Genomic DNA, 15,141 nt, shown 5'->3' with positions numbered 1-15,141 from the left:
AAAGGTGTTGTTTCTCAAGAAAGCATAATAAGTCTTGACCTCAGAGATTTTTCTTGGCTGAGGAAAAGTTGAGACATTTCAAATTCCTTTTTGTGTACGTGGCATAAACATGACGTTTTGTCCTTCGTTAAGGAAAAGCAAAACATCATATGGGAAACTGAAGAGAGAGAGAGAGAGAGAGAGAGAGAGAGAGAGAGAGAGAGAGAGAGAGAGAGAGAGAGAGAGAGAATCTTATAGAAAAAAACAAAACAGCAAAGCTTCTGTAACCCAATTTCTTCCTAAGATTGATTCACCAATGAGACAACAACAAAGGAGAGAGAAAAATCGTAGATTTGGAAAACAACTGGAGGCCAGGGTTTAAGATGCCCTGGCGGAGTTGGTGACTGGCTGGCTCACAGAAAGTGTGAATGCTTCATTGGGAGCGCCACTAAGTTTGTAGCGAGCTAAGTCAACACAAAGCCGGCACATGAATTATTCACACACAGTGTTTTTAGAAATCCTTGTACTACAACAAGCTAAAGCTGGGGAAATTTCACCCATGGAATTTTTTCACCATTTAATCTCTACTTTTGATAAAAGAGGATATGTTTAATTTGGTTTCCAGCATTTTAATTAGTCATCCTCTTAAAAACTTTTTTGTTGGTTTAGGCAATAGGGTGTAACACAAGTTCTTATAGGTCGGGAATAGGCACTCTTGTTTTAAAGGCAACTGAGGACAGAATGTAAGTCTAAAATTAAAAAATGGGTGTGGGCTGGAATACAAATCAGATCTATCCATATCTGTGTAAACTTCCAAGCCCACAATGCTCTAAATCAGCATTATCAAATTTGAGCTAAAGCCTTTGCATCCAAAAATGCAAAGTGCAACAGGCAAAAGACAAAATAACACATATCTGGACACCCGGATTTGTAAGCCACTTCATTTGAAGAAAGTGGCTGGTATTTGAATAGCTTTACATAGAGGAGAGCAGAGCTATATTTTTCATGAGGTGGCCTTTAGCTTCAAGCCCTGCAAAGAGGTAAGCCAGGTCCAGGCACTGATATAAAAGCCAGTCGCAGTAGGGTAGGCAGCCTCTTATTCAGTCTCATTACAGATACCAGTGGAAGGGTGGGGAGTCTGTGTTTAAGGGGGATGCATGTTGTTCCACACCTGCTGTTCACAGTCACACGGTAATAAGGGGGCCAGCCTGCAAACACTGACTGGAGCTTGGTGGACTGCGGCTGATGAGCCCGGGCTAATTCAGGGGTGATTATGTAGTTTACTGGACCACTAAACCTCTTTAAGCTTGTAATTACAGCCTATTTGAGGGGGAACATTCAAAAGCAATTCAGCTGCGCCGTGCCTTGCCACGCCGACCGCAGCTGGAGGTGGGCTGCTGGCACTAGGCGGGGGAGTCTAATATCTGTGGGGAAGGGGATTTTAGCACAGTCAGTCAGGTAGCATCATGGACAAAGAGGTACATGCCACCTCGGCCAACCAACTCTGGAGAGTGCCAGCCAGCGGTTGTGCTTGACACAAAATCAGAGCGGCTTGAGATCATTTAAAGCTGATAAACACCCAAATTATTGTTTTAGCTATTGTCCAGAGGACTGCGAGTGAAATGCAAAGCAGGGCTATTAATGCATGCTTCGGTACACAAGCTACTCCACCCTCCTGCCTCCCAACAGCCAAAACTGGGTTTGTTGAAGGTGGGGGCCGAGTGGCAGGAGTAGGAACTCATGGTGCATTAAATGTTAAGAGAATCGGGTTACTATATTGCACCTTGACCAAAGAATCCTTTCCAATGCCTTTACTTTCAAGGAAATTATCCTTTAGCTAATTCCACTGAAATGTGATACTCAAAGGAAGCAATTTCGGAACCACAAAAAAATTCTAATAACCTGCACGATATTATTATGTTATTATCATAATTACCCTTTTGCCCTGGCCATTTTAATTAATGTTCAATGGAGGGCCTGAGGGGGAGGAGAAACCTGGTCACGGTTGGAAAAGAGTTAAAAAAGGTAAAGGTATTTTACAATTGCTCCCTTATGCCATTTCACTGCCTGGATAATAGTTGGCAGAGTGAAGGAAAGAAGAACACAGAGACATATTTCTCCTTTCCTCTTCTTTTGTGATCTCATTTTATCTCCTTCTCCCACCTCTTCTTTCTTTTATTCTCTCTCTCTCTCTCTCTCTCTCTCTCTGAGCGGAAGACAGATCCTTCTCCATCGGTGCACAGCTTATACAAATCGATGACTTAATCTGTCGTAACAAACAAGTGAGCAGCGCCTTGCCTCTGTCTGCTTCCTTTTCCACCACAGCTAAAACACTCCGCTGATAACAGAGAGAAAGAAAAATAAAAAGGCCCACAGACCAGCACTCTCTTCCTCTCCTAGTGAACTCACACTTTCTATTAACGTCTGAATCTAATCTGATGAAATACGGCCATGTCTGGTTCAAGACACATATTGCAGATGTCTCACACTAGGGAGTGATCCCCTGGCTGCACGCTGAAATCTCTATGGGGACGACATGGATCAGCAGGTGCTCTCAATGCAGCTCCCATGCAGCCATGCATCCCTTATTGCGACAGGAAACACCATGCACTCAGCGCGGCAGGAAAAGGTCAAGATCCACTATCAGAGCTAAATGGAGAGAATCCTATTCAATAGTTGAGTATATGCCAGGTCCTGGATAAAGTTAAGGCAAATAAAGACAAATCTAAGAGGTTTTAAGTGTCTGAGACCATTTACCCTTTGTTCATCACCTTGGGAAATCAATGACAACAAAGACAACGGCACTTTAAAAGGGTTTTGGATTCAGTACACAGGACATGCTAGCTCCATTAAACTATGCATGCACTTACGGATGATGGTACAAAATAATTTCATTTATCTCCTCTCCAAGACAGCACAGTTAATGAAAAACTATAAAATGCTTGCCACCCGTTTTGGCCCACTTCACTTGCAAACTGGATGCAAAATGAAGCAGTGTCAGTTCTAGGTGATACTGATGCAGAAATGAGTGCATGTGTTTCAATGTTTGTATACTTTTTTTTTTCAGACACATTGCCAGACAATTACGCTGTTGATGCTCTGTGACTCCATGAAGGGGAAAAAACCCATCAAGAGGCCTGAGGGTAGTGCCGTTTTCTCCTGAAGAACTGTTTGTCCCCAGATGAAAAGCACAATGAGCTCAGAGCAGCACGCATGGCTGAGATTACAAGTAGGAGGAACCGAATTGATAAATTAGTTCAGCAAACGTGCAAACTGATTACCGCGTCTCTGCTGCCATATAATCCATCAGGCATACACTGGCGCACATGCACACACAAACAGAGTGAGCCAAGAGTATCTGGGACAGACTGCTGGAGCTCTGCTCTGTGGGGGAATGCTCTGCAGTGGCTGTAAGTAAAAGGTATTGAGCTGGTGACTGCAGGCGGAAAGATCCCTGAGCACTGACGATTACAGCATAGCTAGGGTAAATCAGCAAAGCCTGGTCTGAATCTCTACACATAGTGCCATCTAAAAACATCAATGGACCTTTAACTCTTGGCAAGACCATAGCTAAACTCTAGCCAACAGTACTCCTAGGATTAAGATGCATTACAGAACAGAACACGCTGGACTGACACCCAAAGATTCAAATTGACAATGCTGTAGAACGCAGACTTGCATAGACATCCAAATATGACTGTCCTTATGTCACCTCAGGTTGTATACTCTGCCCTTCCCAGCTCTGGCAGTTGTGGATCAAGCATCTACCATAATCCCTGATTAACATCCTCCCTAAATGCCCCATAAGTCCATCCCAATGACAACCGAACTAACACTACCATGGTCACCAACACTGAGTGATTAGTGGATATCTAAATGGAATGTACCAGACTTCAGGATATTTATGCTGTATTTCCACAATAGGCTACTGAATTTCTTTGACAGACAGACTGCCCAGGAGAACCTTGCACCACACATGAGCTCCAAGCTTCTTCCAGAGTTCATGCTGACAAAGCATTTTAGTGGGATTACACATAAACTAGAATTGAGAGACAGACAGCACGGTTTGTCACATTAATGCCATGGCTGGTATGCAGACAGGAGACCATGCTGGCCTAGCATGATCTCACACTCAACAGTCGTTAGTGACTAATCCTTCACAAGTAGCTGATAATGAAATACAATACTCTTATAATATAGCAGGCCGGAGTATAACTTTCTCTAACTGACAACGTAATGAAAGTTCCTAAGAGTTCACGTTAACAAGCTGGACGGATGGAATTCAGTGAGGCCCACCTGTGTAGGCCTACTAGTGGAAAACAGTGTACATGAACACTGTCTTCTCCAATGACATGGCTGCATCAGTGGCTGGCCCTGTGGGCGTTATAAATTTGTCAGGTTCTAGAGAGCAGCGAGGAAGTCTGAGGGACAACTCTCATCTGGACCAGCTATGTTTCAACAGTTCAGAGGTTACATGAAGTAAAACTTAACTGCCTTTCAGGGACATTACAGAGGAAAGGAGCCAACCAACTGCGTCGGGACGCAGAAAGAGAGAGTGGTGTCAATTAAGCTCTGTTCTGTCTTTGTTCCAAAGCCTCAGTCCAAAGGTGCAGCTGATGTTGGGGACGCTGTGGTGGGCTTGGGTAGAAAAACGTCTACTGATGTGGTGCTCATCAATCAGGGCACAGATGGCCTGTGAAAGGCTGTGTCAGCAGTGACAGAGCAGCGTCCATCCACCTCTTCTTGCACCATGTGGAGTCTGCCAATTCAATCCATTCTGCCCATGACACACCAGTGCCTTTTACGCTGTCACCCTCGAAGCCTTGCCAATGATGGATATACAGTCTTTTTCCACCCTCTCTCTCTTTCCCTCTCTAGGGGTGAGGGGTGGGGGTGAAGGGGGCTGTCTATCCACAAAGACCAGCCCCAAAGAGTTGCCTGCCCCACATCCCAGGGGCCTGTCAGTGGGGTAATTGATGATGTTTTCATTACAAGATGTGGGAGCAGGGGGGCGCATCCTGCCTCAATGGGCAGCCACAGCCCTAAGATTGACTCAGCTGCCTCTTCTTTGACACCAACTTTTATGAAAAAGCATCAAGTCACTGCTTCCAAATGTCTCACACACACAAATAAACATGTATCCTCTCTCTCAAACAAAAACACCACAGAGACCAAAAAAAAAAAAAAAAAAAAAGCTACAACAGCTGAGGTAAAGACCCAGTTGGCTGAAAGAAACATGGTAAAAAAGCAAAGAAGCACAGTTCAGAAGAACATAAAGTACAGATGGAGTCAAGAAAGAAGCCATTTTTTTTCAAAGATCCACAGTGCTTGATCCTCACTGTCTGAAGAATTCCTTGAAGCTATTTCAATTTTATGGCGCCTCCAGTACTCACTGCCACTTAGATGAAATTAAGAAATAACCAGCGACCTTAGGCTGCTAAATTCAATTTGCAAATATTAATCTACATGGACTTTCTGCTCTAGTCAAAAATGAATGAACGAGTGAATGAAAGTAAAAACAATGCACACTCAGAGCTCCAGGTCATTTGATTTGTGTATCTGCAAGGCTCTTTTGAGGTTTGGCCTTGTGTGGTAAAGGTGAGAGAACAGTTGAGAGTAGGGCTCCCCACCAGGCCAAATGCAGAGTACCACACTGGGGTTGCCATGGGTGACCAGTGTGCTGACATCTCACGGCAATAAACAACCACGGACTAATGGCATCTAAGGCCTGGTTGACCTCTGACCTCTAATAGATGTGGTGGCTTTTTTGACAAGGCCATTCAGAGTGGGCTCTTGGCTAAATGTTACCATGCCTAAAGTTTGTTTACAAGGATGTTACTTTTCTTGACAAGGAGGAGCCAGCCAGGAGCCTCTTTTGCAATAATGGTGCCCATGTTTTTTATGCGATAAAAAATGGATCCTGTGATGTTATGTAGACAGACAATTCTGGGGGTGTTTATGTTTCTTGATGACAATACACATGTTTGTTACCTTTAAAAAAATACTGCTGTACTTTCATGTTCTTGAACACTACCATGATGGCAATTTCATGGTATTCCCTGGATTTCAAAGAAAAACCATAGCCTATATCAAAGAATTCATTCCCATAGTAAAATATTTTATAAAGACACATTGCAAAAATGTAGATTTTAGAAATTATATATTGTCTAGAAAATATTGCATGTTTGATAAATTACAATTTTATTTTTGTGTTAGCAATGTGCAATTCAAGTCTCTCAAAAGTTTTCATTGAGGTGATAACAGGCTAGCTTGACAACTAAAGGTGGTCAAGGCAACATATCATCAGGTCCAAACCCTTGTGATAAGATCTGTCAGGGCACCCAGTTGCCATGTCATGTTGCCATGATATGAGTGGCGGGTCTTGCTGTTTGAACAATGTCAACACACAGCACCATCTCAACCATTTCACAGACAACTTTCAGGATGGTATCTAATGCTAAGAACTATGAACAATTCATGAATACACTGCACAAGTTCATAGATTTTGATTAATATGTGAGACATGTTAGTGCAAATCTTATCTTGACTTGAATTGTGAATTAAATTGAGCATGTAGGAAAATTCACTGCTTTGAGCCAAATGTATGACTCCCTTTCAGTGTTTCTTTTGTTTTTTTTTTAAGTAAAACAGAGAACCCCAGCCTTTTGAAAACCCCTCTGTGCTTTCCATGCACTACTTTTTGAGGAGGTCATATGCTGAACATCTGTAATTTTGCCCAGGAAATCATCAGCAGGCCAATTCAAACCAACTCTCTCCCCCTGACTCCAGCCTCCAACTATGGGGCAACAAATTCAACCCAACTCCCCGAAGAGGACACAGCCCGTTCCCCCTTCTGCTGGTCCAACCAGCTCAGGGCCCTCTGCACGATTCAGTCCATCGAGTGCAGAAATGAGTTATAGCGTTTTTCACACCTGGTTCTGCTCAAGATGCAGCACAGTTGAGGTTTGGCAAAATGTGCTCCCAGCGAGTAAGAGAAAAAACAAGAATGTTGCCTCCACCAGAATTGTTACATGTGTGTGAAGAGGGTGCTAAATTGGAGCCTAATTGCATTAAAAGCGATTATGCCTTCCAGTCTCATTTTGAACACAAACACCACGTAAAATGGGGGGGGGGGGGGGGAGGGGGAGGGGGGGATTGCACATTGTGCTGTGGTTTGCTTTTTACGAGCTGTTATGGAGGCTCCCTCTCGCTCTCCGGTTCTGTGTACAAACAGGACGAAGCCCAGAGCCAGCCTAATATTCAGCTGGTCCAGGATCAGTCCTTATTGTGGCAGCATAGCAACAATCTGAAGCCTGGCTTTCATCTAATTACTCTATCACATAATTTAGCAAATTGCCCTTTCACTGGGGAGCTGAGTGCAAAAACATAAGCACAGCGGGATTTGGAGCAATGGCTTCCATTTATTACTCTTTTCTTGTTAAATTAAACAAGAAAATACTGTTTGTGAGATAGAGGGTGAAAATCAGGAGGGAACAAGGAATGGGAAGGAGGGGGGCAAAGAGTCCAATTTCACGGCCACGGGAACAGGAAAGCTGCTCAGTGCACCCAGCATTCCTCTCCAGGATGCCTGGCACAGTCTCGCTATCTTTGTTCAGATAAAATAAAAAAACAAACAACAGTTAAAGCAGGAAAACTAACAGAAGTTTAGGGCCTTTTGTTTTTTGTTTTTTATTTCACCACAAAGTTTATTGGAATGTGTTCACGCCAGCTTTACAGCATGCTAAAACACTTGTGAGTGAAGAGTAATTAGCTAGCATCTCTCCCTCTTTCTCCATGCTATTCTCAGACCTGCAAAACTCCCTCTTCCACTCGCCCTGCAAGCCAGCTAATAACTGGGAACTGAAAACAACTGATTAAAGAGCAGCTTTAGGGTGTAGCTACCCCATAAGCCTTCACCGTCTCCTCTGTATCAGTCTCCGTTCCGCTTATTGTTTTCCTCTCCTCCTCTTCCACCGAATGGCTCATCAGAATTATCTTGTACTGCCACCCACTTCACACTTCCTTCTCGGCACAATGGCTTTACCGTTTGATTCATGTGACATGCAAAGAGCGCATTCCTTCTGCGGTTGGTTCTTGAACTGTGCAACACATATATTTCTCTAAGACAGAAGGCTATCATCTGCGTGTGTTGTTTGTGCCGCTCGCTAATTGCCGCTATCTTTATCACCAGGGGCCAGACATGAGGACTGCTCCTTCACACATTGATTCAGAGGAAAAGAGACGTTCAGCAACTACCTCTTACATCAATCCTGAGCTCTCACACTTTCTCCTTCATCTTTGTGGCCCCAGTTGAGACTTTCCAACGTTCTTTGAGTAAAAGACAGTTGGGAACGGAAGGCGAGACGATTGCATTGTCCGTAAGGTCAGTCATTCGTTCCTCACGTGCTGCATGTTGTTTTGTTCCCCATTCAAATGCTGAGCTGTCAGAGTGAAGCACTCAAATCAGGGAGTGAAACGAGTCTAATTTCTCAAGTTTGCCGTAAGGAGCACTGTACAAACCTATTTACGGCAGAGCCTGAAAGTGTTTCCATTTATGTTTTCGATCTGATCAAAGCAACACTCATTGTCTCTGTATCAAAGTCAGCTTCCTTTCTACCACTTTCTATCGGTCTAATCTATCCCTTTTTCGCTCACTCTTTGTGGGGTGACATTGGTTTCTTTACCTTTTTTCATCTCAAGCACTGTGCGCTCTCTCTCTCTCTCTCTCTCTCTACAGTCATTTTCAATTAAATGGAGATTGATTGGATATACTAAAGTCAAGTATAAACGTCTACTAGCAATCGCTGTCATTTCATTCAAAAGTGTCCCACAATCACAATGCAAGGCTGTTAGGGGTGTTTGCTTGTTTGATGTTATGTGGTTGTTTGCTAAGTAGTTGCTAGAGCACTGCTAAGTGCTTGCTAGGGTGCAAAATTGTAAGGTATGATTTCTTCAATGTAATAGCACATCGTTCCTTAACAAATCCCATCATTTAAGATACACAGAGCATGAACAACCGAGGGCAAGTTACGCAGCAAAGTTTAATACTTAGAGTAGGGGTTTGTAGAGCAATAGTAAGAGTGGTATTCTAAGCCTAATCTAAACTCCTTTTAAAAAAGAATGCATTTTTATAATAATAATAAACTATTTATTAATAATTTTCACCTTGAAGATGTCCTAAAATAGGGGGTTTGTCAGATTTAGCAAACTTCCAGGATAGTTTTGTCCCTGAAGTATAGTTAAATACAAACACTTCAGACAGAACAAGCTCTCAATGACAAAATACTGTCCACCAAAATAGTCAGCCAAGACAAACAGGAAACTAAACTTCCATCAGTCTATGCTCTTGTGGATATTGCACACTGTTGTTTGTGTGTACGTATGTGTGTGCCTGTGTGAACTGGCAAATGGCTTTCTTTTCACACACCTTTCTCCTGGGGCCGCTAAAGGTGGTAGTTGATGGGGGTTTGAGTGTGTGTGTGCGTATGTGTGTGTTGGGGGTGTGCTTGGGGCAGGTGAAGTTCTGGGGTACTCAGGCATAGTTTCTGTGCCACAGATGTAAGAAATGGGGGGCAGGGGGCGAGCATGTGGGGGCTTTTGGCACTGATCAAATGAGTTCCCTTTTGACTCCAGCTTGGTTAGAAACACACTTCCTTTCAACACCTAAATATGCACGCTGCTGGCCATAATAGCTACTTCAGTCATAAAGCGTAACACAAACAAGTGAAGGCTTAAGTAATATGTTCATTGAAAATACACCTACGTGAACATTTCACTGTCTTTAATTAAGAGACATTATTATTATGAGTTGTGCAGAGTGTGCATGTGTGTGTACAGTATGTGTGAGAGAGCGAGGCTGGCAGAGGTGTGTGTTTAGCCTGTGAGAAGGGTAGATATATGGAGATAAGTGGTGTCTTGACAGCACTCCGATTACTTTGCGGTAAATGAAATAGTGGAAGTGAAATCCATCAAAGCAAGAGGAAGAGCCAACCACATCAATGGCCTGTGCTGCTCTATCACTTCTCTATGGCAGGTGTGGACAGCCACAGTAAGAGAACCAACCACCAGCCCAAAAACACATTCAACTAACTAGCTAACCCAGTTTTGATCATGTAACTTAGACGTACACTAGCTCCAAAAAGTATTTAAATGCTACACTACGGGATTTGATACTACAAATACTTTGTCGTCATTTTGAACAATACATATATATTTGTTATACATATAATTTAAATGTTAAGCCTCACACAATTGTAAAGTGTGCTTGCTGTCTTCTTTTTTTTAATTATATGCCACTTGGTTGGACACTTTCTTAATGTAATGGCATATAGACATCTTTAAGTGTTGCTTTAGTGACCAAAATATACCATAATCCCCATCTCAAGTCAGTGTTAATATGGATAATACGCTGACACGCACTGTATGGAGAACTCCTAAAAATCTCCATGAATAACAGAAAAAAAGTATTGAAATCGACGACTTCTGTCGTCTAACTTCTGTCTTTGCTATCTTTAGCTTGATGCTGTTTTGTTTTTTTTCTTGGCCTAAAACTTAGAGCATGTGTTGTTAAGGCTAGGAAAGATAAAGTGCGTTGACTATTTCAAGGGCTTTGAAGTGCAGCATTCAGTATTGGCTGTAAAAGACTCAAAGAGAAGCAGCAAGAGGAAAGATCACTTTACTGAACTCACCGTCAAGTGCTGGAAAAGCCATGCCCTCATAATGTTGGTCGCCACTTTAGGGAAGATACCCCGTTTTTTATTCCTCTTCTTCTCCTTGTCGGGGTCGTCGTCATCTCCTGTGCTGGGTGATGCCACACTGTTGTCCAGACCGTCACCTGTCAAAACACACACCACACACACAGGTCCTGATCAGTAACAGAAACACAGAAGCAGGCAGTGCATCCCCCACCCCCCAGAAAAAAAACTAGGCAACAGGGTAAGCTGGCAACAATAGTGCTTCTTTGAAGCGTCACGTCTGAATGCATTCATTTTTAATACTTTTATAAATAACCCCCCCTTCTCATCCCCCACACAACGCTCAGAAAAAGAGAGAGAGTACAATGGACTTGTAAGGTCGCATTTCCCCCCTGCCTTCCAACACAGTGAGTCACCAATGAATTGAGAATGACAGAGAGATTTAGTCTTCATTATCCCAGGGAAATATTGATTGAAGCTCGCCCCGGTGTCTTTTTACCTCAGGTGGGAGTTACACACTATAAAAAAGGGGAAGGAGGGGGGTGAATATGGCTGCTGCACAAAACGGCATCCCTTTCAAAGAGCTGCATTTTAATAACAATGCTGCATGGGTGTTTGCAGCAACCTGTGGGTGCTCGATAAGGCTTTATAATGGGCAGTTTGACATACCAGAGCAGAGGAGATGGCTTACGTCGCCTTTTCAGCCTCACATTGCCAGTTTGCTTGCGTACGCTGATTTTATTCAGATCCCCCAATTATAGTACGCTTTCTCCCTCAATGAGAGCCCGAACCCGCCACTGAGAAGACTTCTGATAATTGTTATCATGAACCCGCAATTCAAATAATAAACCATAAAAGAAACACGAGCAAGGCAAACAACAGCACGTTGCAAGCGTTTCAATAGCGGAGGCACAGGAACGAAGAGAGTAACTTATTGATTACATATAAAGCACTTCCAAAAGCCCCAGCGCTATTCGTACAGAGAGATTATGGTGGGTTAACTCTTTCTCTCGCTGTAGCTTTCAGTCAGCGACATAAGGCACCTGTATCATTGATAATTAATGGAAATGTCTGCAGTAATCCGGTTGGAGATAATTTTTTTTCCCAGCTCCATGCATCAATAGAATAATCAAGGGTCTAAAAGAGTCTTTGCTCCCCATTACCTCAGGCAAAAGAATTCCTGAAAGCATGCCTTGCGGGCACCTGAATTATATACGCCATTAGGAGAGCGAAGGCTTTCTACATTCCATATAAAACACTCCGCCAGCCCTCTCTACCTAGGAGAGAAGCCCCAGAAAAGGCTGAGACTTTTTTAAGTGAAGACTTATGTAGATACAATGGCTTTGCCTTTTACACAAGGGCACTTTCCCTCAGTCTGTCACTTACTAAGAAACTGACCAGAGCTGAATCGCCCTCCCCCAACACACACAGACACAACACAAAACTGAAAAAAAAAAAAAAAAAAAAAAAAAAAAAAAAATATTCAAAACTAAAAGCTGTCAAAGGAGAGTTTCGACTACATCATTAACTGATGCCAAAAACAGCCCTGGCTCAGAGAGCAGTTTGTCTTCCGACTGTGTTTAGGCAAATAGAACTTCCCAGCTCCCATCTGGAGAGGCAGTGGCACCGCTGGTTTGTAATCTAAGACACCATTTTCATTAGAAGCAAATGCTTCAAATCCGGTGTAAAGACTAGTTCGTGTTCAGCAAAGCCTAAAATAATAAACCCAGGGCTTGTCCCATGCGAGTTAGCAAAACAGAAGCAAACACTGGATATCAGGTCAGACGGAGGAAGAGGGAAGGGGGGTATGACGAAAGAGTGAAAAAGGGCAGGGGCCGTTTGAGTGATGTCTGAGGTAACTCTGTTGTGTGTGTGCTCTCTTGAGCTTTGGTCTTCCGCCTCTTCTAGCCATTTTGAACTATTTAACCTCTCTTCCCCAATATTTTCCCTAAAAACTAACCTCTTAAGGCCTACACCTTGAAGGCAAACGAGGGGGAGGGAAACGAAAGCTGTCAATTTTATTGGGATTTCCATTTTTTTACGCAATTTGATACCGATTTAACTTAGTCGAGTCTGGTACTAATTTCACCTCTTTTTTAGCATTGCAGTGTGAATGTAAGCACATGGCTGTGTCTATACAGCAAGTTTCTGTAAAACTGTCATCCCATTGCTAGTCAACACAGTAACTGTTCAGTTGCATGCAACGAAAAATATGGCATAGTGTGATTTTTGTTGTGTTGTAAGAGATTGTATCCATTTTGTCCTCCAAAATCATGTCAGAAAAATCATCAAACATGCAAAAAGCTCACAAGAAGAAAGCATTTCTGATTGGCTAAAAAGGCGTCACTTCCCTGACTCTTTTCTAGGGCTGTAACAGAGATGTACGTTCAGGATACCTATTCCAACATGCTGATAGCTGTCATTTTTATTGTTATTTTCATCTTCGGTGCAATTCAACACTGGCTCACCTTATTCGACTAGGGCTAATTTCGCATCTATTTTAGCACTGGTGTGTCTGCTTAGGCATGTGGCAGTGTCTATACGGCACTTTCGTTTCAAAATGTCAGGCCGTTGCCGAGCTTCCGCACTCTACCCGCGCCAAATAAAGACGAATGATGGCGGCGAGACTGAAAAGGTGGAAATAATCATAAAAATGATGCTAGTCCATAAACAAGCTCACAGCCTCATTAGTCCAGCAGCAGGCTCCACTGGCAGATTTATGCGCCTTTTCGCTGATGCCATGAGGAAATGCCACGGGCGAACTTTGGCCAACTGCTAATGGGTTATGACAGCGTCTTAGCAACTACTGCAGGGAGGGGGGACGTGCGGTCCGGTCCGCCACTGACAGAGAAGAAAATGTCATCTCATCTGGCCATGTGTGGTGGAGTCTATGCAGCAATTAGAGAGCAGGCCAGTGACTGGAGCAGGCCAGAGGCTGAGGAGGATGCCCCGCGGCTAACCAGGGAGAGAATTTTTTATGACCCCCTCGTATGCGCACACACACATCCGTGCATGAGATCAGCATGTGACGCTCTAGATGCCTGGCTGCTGCTAAAATCAGGTTAGCTTCCCAACATGCCTTTGTCAGCCAGCTCTTCTGATTGGCTCATCTGCTCCATCTCGATACCTGTCTCCTGCTCTCTCGATCTCTTCAGCCATCTCTCTCTCTCTCTCTATCTCCACCACTCTCTCTAACTTACTAAAGGCGCTTTCTGACATTATCAGAGAGATGTAGGCTAATCTGTTATGATCCGATTACTCAAAAAGGGCACTACCTGTTCCCCTTGCCGTGTGCGTACACAACTCCAAAGTGTCAGCCATTTTTCTGCTGCTTTACAAATTAGCAGAGTGGCACTTCCAATCCATCAAGCAATGTCAAGCGTTCATTAACATGCTACAAAAAAGATGACTTGATGCTACATTTTTTGAGATGGAGATCTACCACCTCTGCTGAAAAGACCAGTCAGGCTGGTTAGTTGTTGGTTTGGTTAGGTCTTCATGATGAGTTCTCTGTCCAGAGAACAGAACTTGCGGGTAAAGGTAGTTTAAAGGTTTAGTGTGTAATATCTGTGATTTTCTGTCATGATAATAGCATTGGATCAACCAATGATGTGAGTTTGGGGGTGTGGCTATCTGTTTATCTAAGCAATAAAGCTTAGTTATTAGCAATATGTTATTTTTGCATTTATGATTGAAATTTACACATGTCACCCATAACAAGGCCATTGGGGATTGTAGTTCTATCAGAATCTAAAACACAATGTATGCTGTTGCTCATCAGGGTTTCATTTGAATATTTTCAACATTTGGATAAGTCAGGCTGTCATTGCTCATGCTGTATAGCTTCTTGCCCAATTTTAAGAAGTGTTTTGACTACATTTTATTGGCCATGGTCTGATGGATGGGGCCAAGCTGTGGAAACAGATTGGCTTTTGCTTTACACCACATTTGGTCCATGGATGATTTCTAGAGCACCTCTGGCCTCTCCCTGCGGAGGGAGTCAGGTGACCTGTGCTGCTCTCTCACTCTCCCTTAACATTCAAACACACTCTCATATGACTGTACCACGGCTTTCCTGGTCCTGCAAAACCTCAGCCTTAAGGGCCTGCCATCCGCCTTCTTTTCACTATGCACACATTCACACACGTTCACACACTCTTCCTTCTAACACACACACAGAGTCGCATATAAAGAGAGTGGGCAAATGGGAAGAGGGGAGGGTCGGGGAAGAAAAGATAAAGCCGGGTTCATTGTATTCAGGCCATTCACATGGTTAGAATGGACCAGGCAGCGGGGGTTCCCTTTGCATGGGTCACAAGCGCCTCCCACCTAAAAAATATTCTGAACATGCAGGAATTCCTGCGGTATGATTCCCAACAAGAGACACTCAGATTAGCAGGGAGCTTGCCGTGCACGCTTGCCCCACCATACATTTTCTGTTCCTAAAATACATACAAACATTAGTAGC

The 15,141-nt window shown here is 43.4% G+C and overlaps 1 protein-coding gene across 7 annotated transcripts in view; it reads right to left on the bottom strand.

Annotated features, from left to right (window-relative positions):
* Positions 1–15,141, bottom strand: part of meis1b (Meis homeobox 1 b) — a 63,620-nt gene that overhangs the window by 22,386 nt on the left and 26,093 nt on the right. For all 7 annotated transcript variants that reach the window (XR_013819537.1, XM_079855383.1, XM_079855380.1 and 4 more), the window contains exon 8: positions 10,668–10,813. Coding sequence is in view for 6 of the 7 variants with exons in the window: in XM_079855383.1 (XP_079711509.1) it covers positions 10,668–10,813 (146 nt within the window). In the remaining variant the exon portion in view is untranslated. The remainder of the gene's footprint in view (positions 1–10,667; positions 10,814–15,141) is intronic.

The sequence above is a fragment of the Squalius cephalus genome (assembly GCF_949319135.1).
Source record: "Squalius cephalus genome assembly, chromosome: 21".
NCBI lineage: Eukaryota > Metazoa > Chordata > Actinopteri > Cypriniformes > Leuciscidae > Squalius > Squalius cephalus.
Note: the sequence above shows the minus strand (reverse complement) of the source record. Positions and strands in the feature narration are given on the sequence as shown.